Source organism: Melospiza georgiana, chromosome 9 (genome assembly GCF_028018845.1).
Source record: "Melospiza georgiana isolate bMelGeo1 chromosome 9, bMelGeo1.pri, whole genome shotgun sequence".
NCBI classification, from domain to species: Eukaryota; Metazoa; Chordata; class Aves; order Passeriformes; family Passerellidae; genus Melospiza; species Melospiza georgiana.
Window position 1 is genome coordinate 5333979 of NC_080438.1, and position 17092 is coordinate 5351070.

The following is a 17092-nucleotide window of genomic DNA, read 5'->3' on the forward strand; positions in this document are numbered from 1 at the left end:
GGAAAAGCTGTTCACTCATCACCAGACATCTTTCACAGAATCATAGAATTATTTAGGTTGGAAAATACCTCCAAGATCATCTAGTCCAACCTGTGAGTGATCACCACCTTGTCACCCAGACTAGAGCACTGAGTGCCATGTCCAGTCACTTCTTGAACAGCTCCAGGGATGGGGACACCATCACCATGGGCAGCCTATTCTAATGCCTAACAACCTTTTTCATGAAGAAATTCTTCCTGATGTCCAACCTCAACCTTAACCTCAACCTCCTCTGACCAGGTTGTGGTCGTTTCCTCTTCTCCTGTCACTTGTTACCTGAGAGCAGAGCCTGATCCCCACCTGGCTACCCCCTCCTATCAGGGGGTTTTAGAGTGATAAAGTCCTCCCTGGGCCTCTTTTTCATCAGCACGAGCCCCCAGAGCTCCCTCAGCTGCTCCTCAGAGGACTTGTCCTCCAGCCCCTTTCCCAGTCTTGTTGCCCTTCTCTGGAGCCACTCCAGCCCCTCAAAGTCTTTATTGCAGTGAGAGGCCCAGAATTGGACAGAGCACTTGAGGTGAGGCTGCTGCACCCTCAGGTCCTCCTCCGCTTCTCCTCCAGTCTGTTGCACTGCCTGGGATTCTTGTGGCCCAAGCGCAGACTGGGCACTTGTTGAACCTCACTCAGTTGGCCTCAGTCCATGGATCCATTTCTTTGTGTGGGGCACGGGATAAAGCTCAGCATGCTTAAAGCTGCCTTTTGGGGTGCGTATCTAAGGTGAAGAACATCCCGAGACAGATCAGCCCTGCCCTTCACAGGATCTCTTTGTGGTGCTGGGGACTCAGGGAGGGTCTCTGAGTGACAGCCTGGCACATTTCCCTCTGAGGCATGGCTACCTTCCCCTCAGTGTTATGAAGGAGATCACAGAATCACAGACTCAGGTTGGAAAATACCCATGAGCCCCCCAAAAAAGACCCATGATGAAATAAACAGGGCAGGAGATCTTTTTCCTTTTTTTTGCCTTTATTAAAAGTGATCAGCTCCAGCTCGGTAGTGGAGAACCGACGGGTCACACTCATGCCACCACCGCTTCCAGGAGTGACAGAGGAGGAGAAAAAGTGCAGCTTTGTCTATTGGTATGCAGGCAAAGTAGGGCCTTCCATCCTCAAGAGAGCTTCAGGAGATTCCCGATCTTCCAGTTTTCGAAGTCCTCCGTCTAGCCGACATCTTTTAGGTTAGGGGTGAAAAGGATCTTAGCGGACACTGGATTCTGTTCCTCACGTCTAGACATCACTTTGATTCGTCAATTTTGTGTTGGCTCATTGTTTTTAGGGGTTTTTTGCGAGGTTTGGTGAGGGGCTTCTCCTGTTACACGCTGGTTCCGATGTCATTTGCACGCCGACTCGATGTCCCCTCCTCTTCACCGTCCTGGGTGCCATCCTCTAGGAAGCAGCAGGGTGCCACTCGACAAAAGGGGGAATTCTGAACCATCAAAGACAGGTGGTTAACGAAAACGACAGGTGATTACAACAACAAACAGTTAGAACTCCACCCTGGCAGCAACTAGCCCAACCTGTGAACTCTGCAACCTTTTAAAAAAATTGGCAGCTTTTCTACTCATAACACATGAGGTCATTGAGCTCAGCTTATGACCCAAAACCGCCAACCAGACCATGGAACTGAGTACCATGCACCACATGCAGTGTTTCCTTAAACACCTCCAAGGACAGTGACTCCCTCGCCTCCCTGGGCAGCCCATTCCAATACACAACCACCCTTTAGCGTGAAAAAATTCCTCCCTATGTCCAGCCTGAACCTCCCCTGGCTCAGCTTGGGACTATGTCCAACCCTCACCTGGCCACGACCCCTTGTCAGGTGGTCGCAGGGAGCGAGAAGGTCTCCCTGAGCTCCCTTTTCTACAAGCTGAGCCCCACCAGCTCCCTCGGCCACTCAATAGATTTGTGCCTCAGGACTACGCACCACTAATGTGGTGTCAGAAGGAGCAGCTTAAGGTACAGCCAGAAGCTCCTGACCCGCGCTCCGAAGCTGTGAGAGGAAATCCACAGCCCCCAGCAGCCCCAGCTGCCGCCGGTCCCTGAGGGGAGCGCAGCTTGGCCCCGCCCTGCCCCGCCCCTCAGGGGCGCGGCCCTGCCCCGCGCACGCGCGGCCGGGCTGTCCGCCTGTCAATAAAGCTTGAACAAGCGCCGCGCCGGGGCCGCCGTTTTGGTTTGGATTTTTTATTTTTTTTTTAATTGTGGGATTTTCTCCTTTTTCTTTTTTTTTTTTTTTTTTTTTTTGGTCCCTTCCCCCTCTTTTTATTTTTTTTCTTTGAAGGAACTTAATTTTTCTCCGTGCGCACGGGGATGCGCTGAGGCCGCTCCGCCCGGCCCGGCCCGGCCTCGGCATGTCGAGCAGCCGCCCGCCGCACCCCGCCGTGCCGCCCGCCGCCACACCGGCCTCCTCTTCCTCCTCTTCCTCGTCATCCTCCTCCTCCTCTTCGGCGGCCATGGCCCCCGGCTCGTCCTCCTCGGGCCGCGCCGCCGCGCCGCCCGTGCTGGTGGCGGCGGCCGTGTCGGGGTCGGGCGCGGGGCTGGCCCGGCTGGCGGCGGGGGCGGCGCGGCCCGGCGGCTCCTCCGCGGCGCCGGGGGGCGGCGGCAGGAAGAGGCCGCTGCTCACTCCGCTCTGCAACGGGCTCATGAACTCCTACGAGGACAAGAGCAACGACTTCGTGTGGTGAGGGCGATATGTCGCTGGGGGAAGCCGGGGCGCCGCCATGCCGTTGGGAAGCCTGGGGAGTGTGTGTGGAATAGCGGCGGGAGGAGGGAGCAGCCGGCAGCCCCTCCTGGCGCTGGAGCGGCTGCTGCCCTCCGGGGATTGTGGCTTTGGGCTTTTCCCTCTTTTGTGCCTCTCTCTGTCTGAAATGGTGTGGCCAGCAGGGCCAGGGAAGCGATTGTCCCTCTGTGCTGGGCTCTGCTGAGGCCGCACCTCCAGTCCTGTGTCCACTTCTGGGCCTCTCAATTCAGGAAGGACATGGAGCTGTTAGAGAGGGTCCAGAAAAGGGCAGCGGGGCTGGGGAAGGGGCTGGAGCACCAGGACCAGCTGGGAGGGCAGATGGGGAGCCCAGGGAGGAGAAGCAGCTCAGAGGGGGACTTTATCACTTTTTAGAACTTTGTGACAGGATGTTGCAGCCAGGTGGGGATCAGAGTCTCCTCTCTGTTAGCTAGCAACAGGACAAGTGGACACAGACTTAAGCTGCGCCAGGGGAGGTTTAGGTTGGATGTTAGGAAAAATTTCTTCCTAGAAGGGTTGGTTATGCCCAGGGTGGTGGTGGAGTCACCGTCCCTGGAGCTATTCAGAGAACAACTGAACACAGCACTCAGCTAGTTGACACCACTAGTTGATATGGTGGTATGGGGTCATAGGTTGGACTTGATCTCAGAGGTCTTTTCCAGCCTGATTCTCTGGTTTTGTCTGGTTTTAGCCCTGTGTAGCAGCATTGCCTCCACCCTCTCTATTTTTAAGCAGAATCAGGTTATTCCTGGCAGGTTCCTCCTTGAGTGCACCCAAGTTGTTGGAAAGGCCCTGCAGCACGAGATGTTCTGACAACACAGCAGCTGCCTTGCTTTCCTGGACAGTGTGACCTCAGGTGGTCTGGAGCCCTCTCATCTTGGGAAGAGGATTCAGCAGAGGGTTAAGTGCCCCTCTGAAGGGACTCCAAGGAGCCTCATGATGGTTGATAGCTCCAGCAAAGCTGGCTTGGTTTGCCCGTGTTGCTGGGAAAGGTTGTCTAGTTTAAAACAGCAATAAGTTTTGTGTCAGGCAGGCCCCTAAAACCAGATTAGTAGGGAATTTCTTCTGTGATGGTTTAAACATTTTTCACATGTTGTTTTCTAGCATCCAGCCATCCAGCTGTAGCTCATAGCTGGAAATCACCTTTCAGCATAATTGGCAAACTAAGGCCCATGGTGTGAGAACTGTTGGTAATTTGTAGTTTTGAAGAGAACCTGTTGCTGGGTGGGTTTCAAACCATCCAACATGAGAAGTAGGTTTGATTTTTGTAGCTGGTTGGATGTGTCAAAATGTGAGAACAGGAAGTCAGGTTAGGCCCTTAGAGAAAAAGGCAAACAGGGAAGAGTAGTGGGAGGAAGATCAAGTTGTAGGAAAGTCATGTATGGAAAGGAAATAGTAAAAAAAAAAAAAGATTATAAGTGGGCCACAGCTTCCAAGATGATTTTGACTGCTCTAATGTAAGCTCTGACTTACAGGTGAGGATTGGATGTGAGGCATCTCCCAGAGGACAGGTATTGTCTCAAAACCCTGTGGCTTAACTGTACAGCTTGTAAAGTGTTTAGCAGAGTTGATAGGAAATACCTTTGCTGCTGAAGTGAAAACCTGAAGCTGCTAAGAAGCTAGTGGCAAGAAAAACAGTAAGTAATTCTTTTTAGGAATAAGTAACAGTCAAAAATTACTGCTTGTTACTGTAGTTAGTAGTTTGCTCAGTAGCAGAATGGGGATGAGAGGACTGCTGTCATCAGCTGATGCCCTGCTCTGGTTCTAGGCCATGTTAGGTGGATTTAAGAGCTCTTGGTGTGAGCTCAGTTGCCCACAAGTTTTCTGGTGATGGAGTATGAACACAATTACAAGTCCCCATTCTCCTCTGTTTCCTCTACTCTTACACTGTGGCAGTAGAGTTCTGCCAGCATGGCTCCCTGCCCTTTCCAGTCAGCTCTTATTTCCTATTTTGTTGTCTGTTGTAGAAATGAGGGGTTTGGAAAGGAAATTACACCCATAACCAATTTGTAAACTTGACATATTTTTAGATGGCTCAGAAAGCTGAGGTTCTTGCTTTTTTTTCTGCAGGTAAGTACTGTACATGCCTTAAGGAGAACCTGTAATTAGCTGTTTTCTCTTCATTGAGAAGCACCACTGACTGAACAAGTGAGAGGAAAGAAATCAGCCCGGTAGTACTCAGGGCAAAATGTCTTTTCTTAGTATTTACAAGAGCCACACTGAGCATACTGAAGTGCAGGTCAGAAGCTTTAAGAGCAGACAATGATTATAGTTAACTTGGGTTTTTCACTGCTCTATATTTCTGTGGGCTAAAGAGCTTGTTCTTACTTATTATTGTTCTAGCTTCAAATAACAGTATCCATCTTTTTTTTAATTTGAGTTAGCAATACAGTTCTGTAGAAATAAACCAAACTGGGCAGCTCTGGAGTTTTGAGCAATGTTCAAGAAGGCAGGTGTGTGTTCATTTAAATAATTGATTTAAACAAGCTTTACATATCTCAATGTGAGAAACAGAAGCTTCCCCCTATGCCCTTTTTGCCTCTGTAAGGATAATTCAAGATGCTGCCAGCTGCAGAGAGCACTTGATAATTTTTCTGAACATGAGCTGTGAGTTGCTGTTAGCCACGGCTGTAAACTCAGTGGTAGGTTGTGCCTGTACCAGGTGGAAGGTGGGAAAGAGAAAAGTTTGGGTGAGTTTTGAACATCAAGGTGCAAGTGCAAATCCTCTCAGTCATGTTAATATCAGACCTCCCTGTCTGTATTCTGGAAGCACTGTCTCAAGTGAGGCAGAGGCTCCAGGGTAAACGTTGTCATGTTTTGCTGCTTTGGGTTGTGAAATGTTTAGCAGGTGTATGCTCAGGAGTTTGCAGGTGTCTCCTGTTTGTGGTGTGTGTCACCTTCTGCCTGGAAGTGTGTAACTCCAGTCAGGACTGCAGGTGGGTCTGACTTAGTGGAGAACTTTATTATAAAAGGGAAAACTTTGTTTCTCTTAGTGCAGGCTGCAGAACATAAAGGTATTTTTGTGCTGCTCCTGTAGCCAGGTGTCTTTCCACTTGCCTGGAGAGTGTCTGAGAGGGGCTTCTCTAATCAGGTGATTTTCTGCTGCCCAGCAATGTAATTGCTTAGTTTTCCCAGGCCTTGTATTAGCCCTCCCAGTTAGTGGTTGACTAAACCTCGTTAAAACCAGTTACTGTCTGCTTGGCTCCCTGCAAGGAGCGGCTCTCACCTGGCTCTTCAGTGCCTGCTCCATAGCAGTCCTTGTTTCTGAGCTCTGGCACAAATCGTGGATGGGAGGGGGGTGTTGCATGCTGATCTGGAGTTCAGCACCCAGAACCACAGCTCAGCTGTGGGAAGGGCTGTGTGCCACCTGGGCTTGCAGGTTCATGGCTTTTTAAAACCAGTTCTTTCCTGAGCTGGTTACCTGTTAATCCAGGCATGGGCTGAGTGTAGTCATTCCCATTTTTGTGGTCTGGAAAGCAATTTTAGTAAGGAATATTACAAATTTGCCCTGAAGTCACAAACTAAAAACACAGCAAGCTGTTGGCATACCATGTACCAGGAGTTTTACTACCTGTTGTTACATTAGAGCTTCATAGTGAGTAGATAGTACCAGCAGTGATCTTTAACCCTGCCACCTTCCATGGGAAGGACAGAGCCTGCAGAAGTCCTGGTCTCTGATTAGACCAGAGAGGAGCTGAATAGGAGGCAGGCACTATAGTGAAACTTGTTTGCTGTTGAAGTGTGTTTAAATATCATAGTGACCACTTCAGCCAGGTGTTTGTGGAGCAGTAGGGTGACATTAGCACTCTTGAGAGGTGCCTGGAAAACAACTGGTAAAACTTAGAGCCATGAACTTGATTAAGGTAGATGTTTAAAATGTTTGAGGTCTGCCCTGCAGGGAAAGAATGGTAAACCTTTGCCGTGCTGGATTAAACATAGTGTTTAATAAAACATAGTTACTGATGCCTTATTTCCCAGAGATCAGTGACGTTTTTGACTTGCTGAAGTTGTTTGCATCGTTTTAACCTGATTTCTGCTTAAGTCAAGTAGAGAATCAGCTGCCTCATGCGCAGAAGCCTTGATTGCACCACGCTTGTGCTTCCCAGCTGCAGTTACACTACAAACTGTAACATGTCGCAAGTTCCCATCCCTCCACTTCTTTCTTAACTTTCCCTTTGTGTTAGATTAGCTTCAAACAACTGTTGCATAGCAACTTTCACGTGTTGCAGTCAGCTTGGCTTCAGTATGTATTAAAATATATCAATCTTGTTTCCACTTGTAAATCAGGGAGCATTTCAGGGGAAACAGTTCTTAATGGAACCTTCAGTACCTTTAATGATGTCCCTGGTACTGAATAGCTCTATTTGTTGGCTCTGATTGCTTTTTCTCAACTGTTTTGGCTCTGTCACTTCTCCAGTCAAACTGGTATGAAGGAGTAGTTTGGGAACAGTGATCTCGTGTGGCTGGCATGTTAGGAGGTAATCTTCCTATTTTAGCTCTAATTTGTGATGTTCTCCTGCAGACAGGGGAGCGTCACAGCCTTGTTGATTGCTGCAGGGCATTAGGAGCATCACCTCTGGCCCCGTGGGGAATAGCAGTTTCTGGCATGACACAGAGCATATACATCAGTGTGAATAGAAGGTCAAGCAGTTGAATTGTTCACCACCAGTGCCAGTAGGGAGAAACTACAATTAGATACTCATCTAACCCTAAGTCTTAGACTTGCTCTTTTCAAGTCCAGCTAACAGAATTCAGAGGTGCCTTATCCTCCTTATTCTCCTAATAATCAGCCCATGCTGGCTGAGTTTGTGATTTACTCTGACTAAACAGTGCCTTGAAACTAAACAACTTGAAAAAAGTGACCTGGACTCCTGAAGTTGGTGCTACTCAAGGCAAGTGTAGAAAAAGGTCTGTCAGGGTGGAAGAAGAACAGGTGTGTATTAATTATTTTTGAGGCCTCTTTTGAGATGGCTCAGTCGGTTCAGAGAGTAGCATTCTGGTTTGATTTGTTTCCCTTTATGTTGTGTTTATACTGGTGATTTGATGGAATATTTAGGACAACCTGGCTTGTATGTTAGGCTGGACAAACCTTTCATGACAGCTGTGTTTTCCAGTATAGTGATTCAGAGCAGGGGCCACAGCTTCATCTCTGTGTGCTTAAAAAGTATTTAAGGTGTCTCCTCTCTCCTGTTTTTGTTGAGATTTCTTTTCTAATGGGGTAACAACTGTACTTATATAGAGTATACATTAGTAAACTCTAAAATAGATTACAGAATGGGGAATGCCTTCTGTGGAGATGCTCCCCTCCCCTGCTCAGACAAACATTGCTTTTTTCAGTCTGATCTGAGCTTTGGATGCAGAAAAGATTCCTGCTTCGCAGAAGTTGTTAACAGTTTATTAACAGCTCCTTCGGTGAGAACTGTCTTGTTGGCAGAAGGTGGGAGGAGGCTGTTTATGAAGAAAACAAGTGCTGGTGGAAGCCTCTCGGAACTGAGATTGGTGTGGACTTGAGGGAGTGAGAGGGGAGCGTTTGGGTCTCTGTAAGGCAGTGAAAACAAGCTGAAGCTTGTGACCCAGCTGATCCATGTGTTATGTGCAGAATTGTGATGTTGCTGCCCGTGGCATCTTGCTGGATAGCTTGCCAAGACCTGGAGATGATTTGTGACAGCAAATCCCACCAGCTAGCAGGGAGAGCAGCCACAGGAGTCACTGGAAGTATGATGGATGCAGCATTCCTCTTCTTTCATTTGTGTTTCATTTTCCTTTCAAACATGTCACAGACAGAGGAGCCAGATTTCTTCCTATCTCACTGGATTCCTGTCTCCTGTTGTGCTCAGGTTCCTGTGGAGCACTGCTTACTCACACATCCTTCTCTTCACGTCCCTGCTTGGTTCTTGGTGATCGCTCACAGAGAGCTGGCTGTGCTCTGGTCACTAACTCGTTATTCCACCTTTCCCACTTTGGCTTGGTCTCACCTGCTGCCTGTTGGTTTCATCCTACTCTCCTGCAGCCTCAACCCTGGCAGTGCTCTGCAGGCACACCCCCTCGTTTGCACCTTCTCCACCCATTTATTAGTCCTTGTTCTCATGACATCATTGCTATTGCTGATCTGCTCTGCCTCTTTGTGCCGCTTTTAAAAATTATAGATAGCTATTGTCTGAAAAAAAAAAAGGAGAGACTGGTTTTGGTATCATTTATATACTCATTGTCTATTCCTGTAAAAAAAGCCAGTTTTTTTTTTTTACTTTTTGTTTGAACCCTAGTTCAGATAGTGTGAAGGTTTTCCTGCAGCGTTGCTTGTTGAAGATCCTCTGGCCTTGGGTTGTCTGCAGGTGTTAAAAGCTTAAGGGTGAACACTTACTGGTTTCTAATTGTAGCAAACTACAGTATCATTCAGAGTTCAAAGAACTGTGGATTGCCCTTTTGATCTTTATACTGCTTGGTTGCTGTTGCATTAGTATGTCCTTTCGATTTGCATACAGGAGATTATTACCTAAGCATAATTAAGTGGTTGCTTTGAGTTAATAATAACTTTTCTTCATATTTTAACATAAAAAAGACATCTTTCTGATTTTTGTTTTGCTTTGTTTCCAGCCCCATCTGTTTTGATATGATTGAAGAGGCCTACATGACGAAATGTGGACACAGCTTCTGGTAATATTTGGTTTCTTGTATTAGAAAAAATGTCCATCTCTTACAGCATTTGTAAGAGATTTGTAACACAGGCAGGTGTTGCTGTGATACCCTTTCATTCTGAGTTTGTTTCTTTTCTGTCTTTTGTCCCTACCCTTTCATTCTGAGTTTGTTTCTTTTCTGTCTTTTGTCCCTACACTGAAGAAGGAGGTTGAAATAAATTTTTTAAAGATGGGTACCTGTTAGATTAAAAAGAAAAAAAATCCAAGTGTCTTTAAGAAGTAGTGCTGTGCCACCATATTTCCTCTGTAAATAAATAGAATGTTCATAAGGTGCTGGTAACACCCACTATCCAGAGTCAGAGCAGTTTGTTAATTTATCTCTATTGGCATCACCTCTTTAGAGGTGTTGAGAGCAGTGTTGGCAGCTCCTCCTTGCCTTTGTGCAAGACTGTGCACAGTTTGAAGTGGCTTGCACATTGTGCATTGCAATTATTTTAGACCTTGTGAGAGAGGATGTGCTTCAGGCTTTCCTGTTGTGTTGAATTGGCTTGGCCCCATTCACTTTTCAGTGTGTTATCTCTGGGTGCCATGAGGAGCACATCTTCCATGGAGAAGTGCAAGAACCCTCTAGGGGCGCTTCTGGAGCCACTTGTAGTTCTCATCTCCTCTAGGGATTGGTACAAATGTTGAACCATGATGTCCTATAGTGTCCTGTCTATGTTATACTCTTATGGTGCCTGCTAATTAGAAATAAACCTTGTAAGAAGTGGTATTATAGTAGTATAAAGTACTTTCTCAGGCAGCAGATTTAGGTAACTTTCAGAAGAGCTTTGATTTGCAACGGGTGAGATAGCAGCGGACTTTGTGCCCTCTGTGGAAACACTTTATCCCTGTGACCTGTAACTTTTTAGAGGGCCAAGATGAGAAACATTGTAATACTTTTATTAGGAGTGGAGCAATGTTATATCTGGTGTCTCTATCAGGCTCTGACTTCAAGCAGGCTCTTTTAAACCTGATGCTAAAGTGCATCCTCTTATTCTTCTGTCCCCCAATTCAAGAGTGAGCACCTCTGAAGCCACTGATAGTAAGAAAAGCAGTTGTGGGGGGAAATAGAAGAAGTTGGTGAAGGTGTTTCCTCTGCTCAATTACCTAAAATGCTTTTAATGTTGATTGCTAAGTATTCAGCTAATCTAGAAGAGTTGCTTTTGAGTAATTCAATCTGTTTGCTACCTCTGCCTGTGGAAGTGGTGGGGGAGCATGAATCTGAGATGGTGTTGTGGCTGGAGTATCCACATTGCAGTAATCCTCAGGGAAATAAGAGTGAAGTACTTGACTAAATTTTGTAATCCTTGCCAGAAACCTTTGCTTTCTGCTGTAGCACACTCTGAGTTCAAACACTGGAACATTTTGACTCCACTGTAGGTTCTTGGCAGCACAGCTGTTAGCTGGCAACACAAACAATGCACCTTGTCTAAGGCTGATATTATTTACCTTGTGCTTATGTTTTGTTCCTTCGTGTGGGCTCACTTGTTTTGTTTCTTGTTTTTTGTTTTTGAACAGCTATAAATGTATTCACCAGAGCCTGGAGGACAATAACAGATGTCCCAAATGCAACTATGTTGTGGACAACATAGATCATCTTTATCCCAACTTCTTAGGTGAGCTTTAGGCTTACTTGCATGAGAAACATCTTAGTTGTTAAGGAAGGAAGGCACTTGTAAATTTGTCCTGTAAATTACAGTCTTCTGGATGTTGAACATAAAATCCAAATATCAGCCCCTTGGTTGTCATTTTTATATGAAAAAGGTTAGTGCTATAAATTGTTAATACTGCACTGCCTCCACCAGTTCTGTGTGCTTAGTGACAGTCGTGAGATTAACTTGCTGCTGTTTCCATACTGTGAAAAGCAAAGCTGTTTTTCTTATGGCTAGAGATGTGAATCTCTTTACTTTTATTTTCTTGCACTCTTGTCTGCCTAGTAATAAAGGATATGGCCTGTTTACAAAGCTTGGACACTGAAAGGGTGGAGGCTGTGTTAGATACTGTGCTCTTTTGGCTGCAGTAGTGAGGCTCACGTGATGGATGTAGGTGTAAATCAGATACAGAGAAAATATTCATACATGTACCTATATGCAATCCTAACTTCCTCTTAAAGAGGGAATACATGTTGCTGGGTGAAAATTCACTTTAAAACTTAGTTTTGTGGAGAAAAGATTAAAGGAAACACATTGCAGTGTGAAATACCAAATTGGAGCAAATGTTGATTTTGTGTGCTGAGATAGCAATTTAATAATAAATATCTGAAAAGCCACAGTAGCCAAGGAATGCTTCAGCAATGGGCATCCTGATTTAGACCTAATCATGTTGTGCTGGAGATGGTGCTGAGGCAGGTCTTGGAGTGCATGTTGGGCCAAAGAGTGTTTGCACACTTCTGTGTCCAGGGATTTGAGGTATGTATTGAAGGGGGAAGAGCTTGTGTGTATATGTGTACAAAGGATTGAAGTTATCTTTCTCTTTGCATTCTCTAGATTGGTGAAAATTAAATTATAGCAAAAGTATATCTTTAGAAATGCACATGAAAATTCAAGGAAAAAGTTGTTCTATTCAGCTGTGCTTTTTTTTTTTTTTTTTTTTTTTTTTTTTTTTTTTTTTGGCCTATAATAGAACATTACCTGATTTATCTCCCTAATACTCTTCTGTGATATACTTTTGCCTTGGAGTTGAAGAACTTTCTCAGGGAACCATGGGTGTTTAGAAAAAGGAACTGAATCAATTTGGAGAATGTGTAGACATTGCATTTGTTGATGATTACTAAAAAGTATTTATATATGTTACAAAAAACCTCCACAGAATAAATTGGTAAGGAAAAAAAAGTGGAGACATCTTCTACTGTTTTAATTACTGAAAAACATCTTACAGTGGAATTAGTAACTAAAGTAAATACATTGAGGTAGTCTTACATACTGTTTTGGTGAACTTTAAATAAATCTCTTTGGTATCTTATTTATTTTTTTTTAGTTAATGAATTAATTCTTAAACAGAAGCAAAGATCTGAGGAGAAAAGACTCAAACTGGACCATTCAGTGAGTAGCACCGTATGTTCCAACTTTTTTACTTTATATTTATTTAATGATTCTGTGCAGCATTTGTAATTACATGGCTTAACTGAGAAGAGATTGCACTGCTAAGCTGATGCTTTAACTTGCTTTAAGAGGGAATAATACCAATATCAGTGGCAGTAGATCCCTTCTACCTTGTTAACTGCTGTTCTTCCTCCAGCAATATGTGCAGAGAGAAGCTGTGTTAGCATAGGCAAGTGTCCTTTGATGTATTGCATATAACCTGGGAAACTGCCCATGGAAGTACACTTGTTTAAAGGTAATAATTTTCCTTGAGTGTTGGAAATTACAGCTACAATGAGAGCAGTGAATGATTAGAAGTGCCATGGGCTTGTCTGATCACATGTGAGGAGCTATGTTCTATCAGGAAACTGCAGGAATGCTGATACCAACCACAAGAGGGAGAAAGATACGTTTGGAGTCTGGTGTTGTGGTTCAGATGCCACAAAAAACTGCCTGGATATCTTCTAGACTTGCTTCATGTCACAGAGTCAGAGCAGGATCTGTATCCTCAGTTCATCAGGACCTCTCTACAGCACCTGTGGATGCTCTTGTGCATTAAGATCAAAAAGAATATATGACATGAGCCAAAAAACTTTCATGCTTGACCTGCTATGTCTGACGTCCTTGTCTTTTGTAATTCATAAATAAGATTGCAAAATAATATTAAAAACCATGGAGTACCTGTTTCTAAAAGCTTATATTAAAGTGGTATTAATTTAAGGGCTGTGTTGCAGAAGCTGGTGCTGTCAGTGTTTGCAAAGAGCATTCTTTAAAGATTCATTTGTTTACTCAGTTTTATATTCATTATAAAATATGCATATACCATGTTTAATATAAAATATGCATAAACCAGATATGGTTTGAAGTGCACACAATTGACCTGAAGGGCATATACAGTAGCTTCTTGGAAATTGGTTTTACCCTTTAAAAGCTCTGCTTGTAGATGCACCTATTTTTGATAATTATCAATAAGTGGACAATCTACCATGACTTCATGCCCAAAACAGTGGTGTGTCTACCTTTTGGAAGCAAATAAAAATACACACATCTAAAAAAGAGTAATGTTGCTTCTGTGTCCCTTCTTTAATGTGCCTTTTATTACTTTTGGTGTTAGGGGAAGTCATCCAAGACACATTGCAGCAAATGCAATAGTCATGGTCTCATTAAGAAATCATGTTAAGGCATGTTTGAACACTTGAGTAGTTTAGCAGTAGCACAATTAACTAGTGCATTAGTCTGTTAAAATGTGTCTCAAATCTTGTTCACTTGCTTAAAAACCATGGGTTTTTCCCCAATTACTCCAGATTGAAATTGACTTTTTGGCTGAATAGTTTCCATAGGTTCTGTTGAGCACTGTATGAAAATTGTGCATTCTATATGGATGTTATATATTTTATTTTTCTTAATGTACTTAATAGAAAAAGGCTACAGCCCTTGAGACTATCTGATTTAGACTGGATGGTATTTCTAGTTCTTGCCAATTTAAATAAATTGATTTAGCGTCATAGCTTTTTTAGGACAGGATTTTTTAGTCCAGTTTTGTTTCTTAGGTGTTCTTTAGACGTCTCAGCTGTTCCTGTTGGTTCCTGAAGCTTTTTGATGTAAAGCTGTGCTGGCATTAACCTATTATTCTGATTTTCCTGTGCTTAAAGATACCTTTTTTATTGATAAGAAGAAGAGAAACGAGCCTTCAGGGAAGAATGGGCTGTATAGTAATATTTTGGCTCTCTGAGGAGTCCACCACAGCTCCAAGCAGTTTAAATGAGATCAACCTGATGAGCTCCATCTTCTTCCCAGCTTTCACATTTCCCTTACACTTAGGACGAGTAATCTGAAAGGTGACAGTAGGAAAAATAAGCTGATACTACCCTCTTTGATTTGAGTTTAGCATGAGGGTTTTACCTATTACTTGATCTTAAAAAAATTAAAAGGTATTGGTGCATAACAGTATTTCAGATGTAATCCAGCTAAGCTTGGATAAATGTGAAGGGTTTTTTTTTTCCTCTCCAAAGAAGCATGTTCTCAGAAGCTGGGGCACAAATCAGATAAAATTGTTGCTGTGAAATAATCTTTTCCCAGCAGCAGCAGCAAATATGCTTTCATGAAGCACAAATATATTCCAAATAAGATAAGAAGTTCCACAGTAGGTCAGAGGAGCCATATCCTTCACACATGGCAGAATTGGGCATCTGAGTGCATGAAAACTGGGTTGCAGTTTTACAGTGATGAAATATTGCTGTGTTGCTTTTAATAGCTGTTGTTGGATGGCTTATGCAGCCCTGGATGGCTTGGACTCACCATCTCTTCCACATCTCTTGTTCTCTTTTTAGAATGGCCACAGGTGGCAGATAATTCAAGATTTGTTGGGAACTGATCAAGACAATCTTGACTTAGCCAATGTCAACCTGATGCTGGAGCTGCTGGTGCAAAAGAAGAAGCAGTTGGAAGCAGTAAGAAATTTCTCTTTTTTAAATGAACACTGTGTATTTACAAGTTTGTTTTTTTTTCTTTTGATACCTTTTCCTGGAAGCGAGATTCTGTTGGTGAATTAATTGCTTAGTATTTTCTTTTGTGTTTTGGTGTTTAAAAGGTGGCTGTTTTGCTGACCTTTGTAGTGAAGTAACATCTCAGCTGTGATGCCCATAACATGCTTATAATGCTGTTGCTGGCAGGGTTGTATAAACAAGCAGGGAAAACAGAAAAGGATAAGAGAAAATGATTCATAGGACACAGACAAGCACGTGAAGAAGTTTGCTAATTGTCTGTTGCACAAGTAAATGTCAGATCTTTCTTAGTAATAAGGATGAACAAGTCCAGAATATAGATTAAAGAATTAACACAGTGAGCATGTGAAAAGGATCACACCCTTTAGTTTCTGCTGGAACACTTAGAATCTGAATGACCACCTTTCCTGAAGGCTTTTTCAGTATTTAATGTTTGAAAGAAAAGTTCAGATGTCTTGTTTATGAAGCTGGTTTGTAGATTTAGCCAATATGAAGCAAGCTGTTCCTATGGTTTGACTGAAATGTGGTTGGTTTGGGTTTGTTCTCTGTGTATTTGGCCATTCCATGCTGTTCATTTCAAGTGATCATTTTCAAGTTATGTGAACCAGACCTTAAAATTAGACTGGATTATTACAGAATTTGACCCAGTGAACTTTGAATAGAAGGGTGGATTTTGACAATGCTTTAAAACATGTGAGTGAAAGTTGTATTGGGAATATCTTAATTATACACTCTTAAAGAATCAATATTTACAACTTGTGGTTCTGATGGAAAGAAAGTAACCCCAAAATATGCTTGACTGTTATGTTGCCTTATTGCATGGGGACTTGTAAATATGTTTTTGTGGTTCAGTGAAGTTTTGGTAGGGAAAAAGAGAATAAAACTTTTTTCCTCTGTGTACCTTTTAGTATGATTTGTGACAGATCTGAAGCAAAGAAGGCATATGACTGTTTAAGTATTTCTGAGTATGAATATCTTCTAAGGATGCTAAGCCTAAAAAGTGAAATCACACCTGACATTTAAAGAATAATTTAAAAGCATTTTTCTTGTCTAGCTTTACTTACTTCACACTTATTATCAGATCATGGGGAGTAAAAAATAACTGTAGAAAAATAGTGGTTTTGCATTCAATGTCTTTACCTTCCCTGTCCCCTCCTCCTTTCCTGGATTTTGTGTGCTCCTATATCTTGATCCTTTTTAAATGTATGTTCACAATCCTTTAATAATAAATATTTTGATAAGTGGTGAAAATAACTTGGAATGCTGTGATATGATTAGGGCTATATTAATGCTCTTATATAGGTCTTAGTTATTTTTACTCTTATGGTTCTCTTCATCTTGCCCTGTCAAGTTCTTGGGTGAAAATACAATGCAGATGGCTGAGATAAAAAACCTGTTATGAAAAATATATAGGGATGGTTTAGTTTCATCAGTGACTTTATTGTTGTCTTTCACTCTGGAGAAATCTTCAGCAGTAACTTCTACATAAGCATAAATGTAAATTTTGGGAAAAGTGTTTTTTTATATAAATACTTAATCCTTTAGTATGTTGATCATGAAGTGGATGCTAAGGATCTTCCAGGGTAGAAGGACAGTCTTTGAGGAACCTGTATCCCAAAATCTATTTCAGATGCAGTAGCCAAAGAAAAAAAGAAGCATTTCAACTTATTATTAAGAACTGTTACAATGACTGTTGCCTTCACATAAAAACTCACTGTGAACCAAACAGAACTTTAAGACTTGTGAGATAAAGTAAAACTAAAAAAACATTTTAAAAATCCTCCTTAAGCTATTTTCCTCTTGGTAACCTCTAAATGAAAGTAGTTTGTGTGCTGTGTGGATTTCTGTGTGTAAAATGAGTATTTGTTTCTCTTGATGTACATGGAAGAGTTACACTTCCTTATTTGCTGTGTTACAGGAGTCCCATGCTGCCCAATTGCAGATCCTTATGGAATTCCTTAAAGTTGCCAGGAGAAACAAACGAGAGGTAACTTGTTTTGTGTTTCAGTTGGTGAAGTGTTGTGTGCTGCTTTCTCCCAGTGCATTTCTGGTGAAGTGATGTGTC

The 17092-nt window shown here is 43.0% G+C and overlaps 1 protein-coding gene and 1 long non-coding RNA gene across 2 annotated transcripts in view; one reads left to right on the forward strand and one right to left on the reverse strand.

Moving 5' to 3' along the window:
- Positions 1-980: 980 nt before the first annotated feature.
- On the reverse strand, positions 981-2062 carry LOC131087166 (uncharacterized). The gene is made up of 2 exons (XR_009114845.1): positions 1831-2062; positions 981-1458 (listed from the first exon to the last, which is right to left on the reverse strand). It is a non-coding gene; the product is annotated as an uncharacterized LOC131087166 (long non-coding RNA).
- A 101-nt stretch (positions 2063-2163) lies between these two features.
- The window catches only part of COP1 (COP1 E3 ubiquitin ligase), a 124972-nt gene continuing 110043 nt past the window's right edge, over positions 2164-17092 (forward strand). The window contains exons 1-6 of the mRNA XM_058030602.1: positions 2164-2709; positions 9361-9420; positions 10962-11059; positions 12420-12496; positions 14854-14973; positions 16946-17014. Coding sequence (XP_057886585.1) covers positions 2381-2709; positions 9361-9420; positions 10962-11059; positions 12420-12496; positions 14854-14973; positions 16946-17014 — 753 coding nt within the window. The 5' untranslated portion in view covers positions 2164-2380. The remainder of the gene's footprint in view (positions 2710-9360; positions 9421-10961; positions 11060-12419; positions 12497-14853; positions 14974-16945; positions 17015-17092) is intronic.